Raw genomic sequence first — 7796 nt, 5'->3', positions numbered from 1 at the left:
GATTTAATTCGTCTATATTAGGGTTGCTAGATGTTGAAGGACATAATGTTCTATTACTTGTACTTCTACGGCTACTAGATCCTAACTGACTTAAAGCCCTTATTATTTGAGACATAATTCAAAATCTTTTTAAACAAACTAGAATTCTTTCTTTAAATTCTTATTATCTATATATATATATATATATATATATATATATATATATATATATATATATATGGGGTTTGCTAGAACACACCCACTAGTTTTTATGTGGGAGTGTTTTAGCAAGTTATAACTAAAAAGTTAATAAATACACCTTAAGGTGTATGTTGCTATAACACACCTTCTAACAAAAACAAGTGGGTGTGTTCTAGCAAATCCTATAGGGGTTTGTTAGGATACACTCACTTACTTTTTAGAAGGAGTATTTTAGCAAGTGAATAACTAAAAAGTGGTTAAATACACCCTAAGGTGTAGCTTTGCTAAAACACTCCCACGTAAAAACTAGTGTGTGTGTTCTAGCAAATCCATATATATATATATATATATATATATATATATATATATATATATATATATATATATATATATATATATATATATGGGGTTTGCCAGAACACACCCACTAGTTTTTATGTGGGAGTGTTTTAGCAAGTTATAACTAAAAAGTTAATAAATACACCTTAAGGTGTATGTTGTTATAACACACCTTCTAACAAAAACAAGTGGGTGTGTTCTAGCAAATCCTATAGGGGTTTGCTAGGAGACACCCACTTACTTTTTAGAAGGAGTATTTTAGCAAGTGAATAACTAAAAAGTGGTTAAATACACCCTAAGGTGTAGCTTTGCTAAAACACTCCCACATAAAAACTAGTGGGTGTGTTCTAGCAAATCCCTATATATATATATATATATATATATATATATATATATATATATATATATATATATCTAGTTTTTATTAAGGTGTATTTTAGCAAAGATATAACTAAAAAGTTGTTAAATACACCTTAAAGTGAATGTTGTTAAAACACTCCTTCTAAAAAATAAGTGGGTGTATGTTAGCAACTCCTATAGGCATTTGATAGAATACACCCACTTATTTTTTAGAATGTGTGTTTTAGCAAGTTATAACTAAAAAGTAGTTAAATACACCCTAAGGTGTGGCTTGCTAACACACTTCCGTATAAAAACTAGTGGGTGTGTTCTAGCAAATCCCATATATATATATATATATATATATATATATATATATATATATATATTGAGACCAAAAAATATAATAGCATACTAGTATAATATGTTTGGGTAATTAGTCACTTTAGTCTCTGAATGGGAAAGGAGTAGTCACTTTAGTCCCTGAATGCAGAGAAATTGCAAAACAATCCCTGAATGTAGACTTTGTTGGTCAATTTCAGGGACTAAAGTGACTAACGGAGTCTATATTAAGGAACTAAATTGACTATCGGAGTCGGCATTCAGGGACTAAATTGACTAACAAAGTCTACATTCAGGAACAATTTTGCAATTTATCTGCATTCAGGGATTAAAGTGATTAATCTCCCAATATGTTTTTAAAAAAAAGTTGGGGGAATCGTGACCTCTGTTATTCCCCATGTGTCCCAACTTTATCACAATAATTTTTAAATCAAAATATTATTTATTTATCTTCCCCATGGAAAAGGTGAAGTTGAGATGTGATCATAATGAGTAATCATCAAAATGCAAATATGGAAAAATTACACAAGAAATGATATAATAACACAAATCATTTTTTTTCTTGCTTAACTATGAGAAATGACAAGCATCAAGGGGAATCATGAAATCCCAACTAGGTTGACACGGATGAACCATCATCCTCTATCGCCAAACTCAAATATTATCAGACTGCAAGAAACCATCAGACTACAAGAAATGACAGCAATAAGAAAAAAGTCAAGAAAAAAAAAGTAATGTAGATAATGGTTGAAACAAATGGCACTGATAAGGTTATCCTGTTTTATTTATAGTCAAAGGAAGCTTCAACAAACTCAAATTTTCTTATAATTTTTTTAAATAGAATTTCCATAGTGGTACTGGTATTGATCCGTATATTTTATGGATATATTATACAACAAAAATTAAGCCTATCCTTGACAATTAGCTACTTGCATCATTAAGAGTTATATATATGCTATTATTTAAACTTCTTTATACAGAAAAAATAATCAGAGAAAGAATATGCTGGTATTTAGAATATGTATTTTATTTAAAAAATTCATGTTTTTTTAGCTTTATTATTAAAATAAAAATAACGTGTAAATAACGCTACTCTTTGATGAACTATTGCTGGATACCATTGTTTTATTTTCTCACCAACCGGTTTGTTTATCTTTAGTTTAACCACCAACCTATATTACCCACAGACTCCAATTATTACGTCTTTCATTTCTCACACGACATCGTTTTCAACATAAACATTGCTCCTTCTCCATTCTATTTTCAACCCATCAATATCAAATTCTCATCCCATTCCTTACGTATCATGCCTTGCTTTTTTCAGCTCTTCAACATACCATGTAGCTAATCTCATAGTCTAAACCCAACAAGAATATATAATCATGGTTTTAAATCACAATTGCTTGTGAGAAAATGTTATTGTTATTATTATGACTAGTTTGATTTTTTACTTTCTAGTATTTCTTCCATTATTTATGGTGAAATGATATAGCTTTGTTTACGTCTTTAAAGAGGAAAGTGGGTAATATCAATTGGACACAAACAAGTTAATGTTTGATATTATTTGCACAAACAAAATAAATTGTGGTGGGTAGTGGTTACTATTATTTCTTTTCCATATTATTAACTATTCATTATAGATTAGCTAGTGAAATCCAAAAAACAAAAAATACAATTGTAGATATAGTCACGATCCTTAATAATATAGATAATCGCATTCATATAAAAAAAAAAATACAAATTATAGTGTTAGAGCTTAAATAACGGCTGTTAATTATTTTTTTATATGTAAGAAAGAAAAAAAAAAAAACTTTGCAAATAATGAGGGGATGGAAAACAAAAACAACAAGAAACATGGCCATAAAACCATAGAAGATCATACATAATTATGCATTAAAAAGTTTAATACAGTTAATTACAATTACAAACATGATGAGTGATCCAAATCTTAAATGTTAACAAAACTCTTTGACACTCAAAATGAAAGGAGTCTCATTACTTTAATTTGCTTATGCAATGATCATAAATCATAATAAACAAAACAAATCAATCTTCAAACCCAACTTTCTTCCAAATAGCATTCCTTACACTACGCAAGTCTCTTCCTTTTAAAGTCCTTCCTTTCCCTTCATGAACAGAAAGAGAAGCTCCTCTAGTTCTAAGAAGATATTCATGAGGAGGTAACTGAACCACCCCTCCATCATAATCACCTTCATCTTCATCATCACTACTCTCTTTCTTCTTTTTGTATTCATCCTTCAAAATCTTGGACCAATCTGGTATATTCATTGGTAATGAAGATGAAGCTAAAGGATTAACTTTATTATTAGATTCCATTTTTCTAGAAACTCTCTTCAAACCTGGTACACCCTTTTTTGGCTCTATGTTTGTGTTGGAATTTGAATATGACATGTTCCATACATCAGCTTCATCAAACTCTAATTCTTTTCCTTGTGATGATTTTTGATTGAAATTTGTTTCTGTCTCTGAGGTAGTTGGAAAAATGTAACTTGTTCTTGAAAGGAAACTCTTCCTAGAAGAAGCCATTGATTGACTTTGATTTGAGGTGTGAAAAAGTTGTGAAATTGCTCTAGCTAATAAATCTATGTTTTTCTTTTTATACTATGTTTTCTACAATGTGGTCTCACACTACGCGTTACAATTAAACAAATAATGATAAGTATTGAACTAGAATGGGTTGAGTGGGGTTTAATGTAATGGACCTCACGTGCTTTAGCATGGGGCACTTGTTAATTTGGTCAATTATGTTAACGATGGTGATGCACCAATAGTGATCATTCAATATATATAGTAGTAGTACGTACCTCGTGAACATCAATATGGGACCGCAACCTTAATTCAATCCAATCTTAAAGTTTCTAACATAATTCAAATGGATGAGATGATGCTTTTCTATCAAATATGATATCCTTTACCCAATTGTTTAAACATGACCCGCTCAATGTATTTTTAGGCCTAAACTAAATTATAATTAAGGTTTTTTAAGTGTGTTGATATGAAAACATAAAGATTAAGAACATTGAATGTGTAATTTTATTTAAGTCATGTTAGACATGAAAATATGGTTATCGTTCTCGGTCAATATTTAAATATTGATCCATTTGTGAGAGTTTAACTCCTTTCATTAAAATTTAATTTAAATAATAATATATATTTAAAATAATATTTAATATAGACATTATTTACTCAACGCATGTGTTTAATAAGATTTTCAAATTATTCATACGAGATAAATATTTAAGTGTGATATAACTTATGCACCCACAAAAGTTTCTCAACACATCAAGTAGAGGGGAAAACCCTCATGATACATGAGATCACAACAGAGAGTGATGCACGCACACATCAAGATTTTCACATTATCCACACGAGGTTGTCTCAACAAAAATCACTTTGAAAATTTAAAAGTTATGAATTGTGATTATTAAAAAGTATACAAAAAAGATTAAAAATCAAGTGAAATTGATTCAAATTTTAGATCAAATTCATTAGACTACAAATTTTCGTTTATATTTTACTATATAGAGGGAATAAATATTTTGGTTTGTGATCCTCTATGGGATGGCTATCCATAAAATGAAATCGTTGCATACTAAATTTATAAGTTATTCTCTCCATTAGAGGTAATCATATTTAAAATGTGACAAATATGTTTCCAAAAAAAAAAATGTGACAAATATTAAATAAATGTAATTATATTCTTCTCGCTATTATTGTTGATCATTACCGGTTCACTCGTAACATTATAACAAAAACTTCTTTAAATGTTCTAAATAAAAATATTATAATATTATTCTATTACTTAATCCAAATATATTGTCATTTTATATCTAGAAGTTAATAAATTTATTTATTCTTTTTTTGACTCAGTCATTTGTGTATTAGTTAATTTCCTTTTGAAAAAAGTTCATCATAAAAACTCATGTCTCATGTGATTAAGGTAAAGAAGCAAATTTTAAGGGGGTGTTTGGATGGAGGGTTTGGAAAGAGGGAGTTTACTTTTCATTTTTAAATTACAGACACTATGGAATGTTTTATAAAAAGTTAACATATTAACGTGATAAACAATCATATAATACTTCAATCACACTTAATTTATTTTAGAAAAACATGTTTATATAGTCCGTAATTTAAAAACAGAAAGTAAACTTTCCTCTCCTTTCCCCTCCCAAATTCTCAATCCAAACACACCTTAGTTATTTTCCCCCTCCTTCTATTCTTGTCTTTTTCTTCTCTTTTAGTTTAATCTGGACTAAACAGAAGGAGATAAGGGCAGAATTATGGAGTTTCTAGATGAGACATTTGGACCAATGGGATCTTTGTTCGGCGACAAAAAATGTTTTTTTAAGAAAAGAGAAAAGTGCAATAATTTGTTGTTGAAATTTCAACCATATGCTCTCGCTTCGCTGATCGAGTAATGCATTTTTCATAGTAGATTTTGGATAACCAAAATCCTTTTGACACCTTGATAAAAGAAATAGAAAAAGATAGACAGAATGATGTTATAATACGATGTGTTATTGATGCGATAGAGAAAAAAAAATATGAAAAAAAAATAAAATGTTAAATGAATGTAGAAAAATTAGAGAGATGTATGTATTATTGTTTTTTCTTAGCAGTCCAAAAAGAATAATAATTTTCTTTATTTATTTGAAGAAAGAATAGTAATTTTCTTAAATCGATAATAACATCGTTCTTTTATAGTCAAGTCATATATGTATATGTCCTCGTGAGCTTAGTTCAGTTGGTATAGACGATACATAATATATGCAAGGTTCGAAGTTCAAACTCCGTCTACCACGAAAAAAAAAAGGTTATATATGTATATGAAGAGTTATTGATTGAACTCATAATACTTGTTTAAAGGGTGTGTTTGTTTCAAGTTTACCAAATTTATTCCTACGAATAACATTCCTTAGAATATAAAGATGGTAATTTTATTCCAAGGCATTTAGAAAAAATATGTTTGGTTAACTTTATAATATTCCAAGGAACCTTAAACATAAGGATTATAATAGGTAATTACACATAATTGTATTCCCATCTTCATAAGAACTTTATTCCCACCCTTTTCTTTGGGAAAACTTTTCTATTCCCAGGAACATTTTTTTTATACCCGAAAATAAAATTTAGTATATTTGTAACAAACATAGGCATATGTATTTTTATGATTTTATTACCAGGAATCTACAAATATAACTTGAGACAAACACAACCTAAGGGTCGAAATTTTTTACCACTATATCAATCAATTGTTGGTTATCATGACATCCATTTAGTTAATGTTTAGAATGTAATAATTGGAATAATTAAATCCATTTAATTAAAAGAAATAAACATAAAAATTTGCTTATGATCCCCTAAAAGAAATTGCCTATGATACATTGTATTGTAAAAATAAAAAGGTTTAAATGTGTAATTGGTCCCTGCACTTTCAACAGATTTTGGCATTGGTCCCTGCACTTTTTTTTGTTTGGCATTGGTCCCTGCACTTTGTAAAAATATTGACATTGGTCCCTGCACTTTTTTTTGTTTGGCATTGGTCCCTGCACTTTGTAAAAATATTGGTATTGGTCCCTGCACTTTGAAAAAATATTGGTATTGGTGCCACGTGGCATGAAATGATTGGGACCAATACCAATATTTTTCCAAAGTGCAGGGACCAATACCAATATTTTTACAAAGTGAAGGGACCAATGCCAAACAAAAAAAAGTGCAGGGACCAATGTCAATATTTTTACAAAGTGCAGGGATCAATGCCAAACAAAAAAAAGTGCAGGGATCAATACCAAAATCTATTAAAAGTGCAGGGACCAATTACACGTTTAAACCAAATAAAAACTACTGCATGAATCTAGTCTTGAAAGTAGAAACTTTTTATCGCATTCACCCACCTGTCTATGAATGAAAGTTAATGGCCTAATGCTGTGGGTCCACTTTCATTACCAATCAGTGTGTCCATATCTTGACACGTCATGAGGAAGTTTTGTCGCGACATGGTCATTATTAAGCTTTACAAAGAAGGAAATTTTGATCTATTGAATCCTCTTTGGTGCATGAGACGTGGCTACAGTAAATTTGCTCGTATGCAAAGGAGATAAGATAAAGTGTTTAACGATGAAAATGTCAATTGAACATACTGTGGCCGAGACGTCTCATTTTAAATGTTCAAAGATATGGTTTATAAATTAGCCCCGGAAAAAGGAGATTCAACGTAATAGTAACAGTAATTAAAAAATAACAATGATCAAGTCCAATTCAATACATTTGGTTGCAATGAAATTGTACTATGCTATATGAACCTAATTATGTATTCTTTGTAGATTATTACTACAGGATATATTATTGCGTGATATCAGCAAGGAAAGATAGTGTATAAAAAAGGATAATGTAAAGAAGATTGAGGCGATTTGATTATATTTGAACATTGAACTTTCTTAACACTAATTTTATTTTTGTGGTGTCCGGGTTCGTTCGAACCTCATACCTTACATATATTATGCATTATCCTTATCAATTGAGTTTATAAGCTCACAAGAACTTCTTAACATTAATTTAATTCCTTATTTTCTTTA

General features: G+C 29.5%; 1 protein-coding gene across 1 annotated transcript; it reads right to left on the bottom strand.

Annotated features, from left to right (window-relative positions):
- Positions 1-3055: 3055 nt before the first annotated feature.
- LOC146910509 (protein S40-4-like) lies at positions 3056-3951 on the bottom strand. The gene has a single exon (XM_085725168.1). It carries the CDS (start codon positions 3745-3747, stop codon positions 3247-3249), a length of 501 nt encoding a protein of 166 aa, XP_085581294.1. The 5' UTR covers positions 3748-3951; the 3' UTR covers positions 3056-3246.
- Between the last annotated feature and the right edge of the window lie 3845 nt (positions 3952-7796).

Source organism: Medicago sativa, chromosome 7 (genome assembly GCF_051527215.1).
Source record: "Medicago sativa cultivar Bolivia chromosome 7, Bolivia_mono, whole genome shotgun sequence".
NCBI classification, from domain to species: domain Eukaryota; kingdom Viridiplantae; phylum Streptophyta; class Magnoliopsida; order Fabales; family Fabaceae; genus Medicago; species Medicago sativa.
Note: the sequence above shows the minus strand (reverse complement) of the source record. Positions and strands in the feature narration are given on the sequence as shown.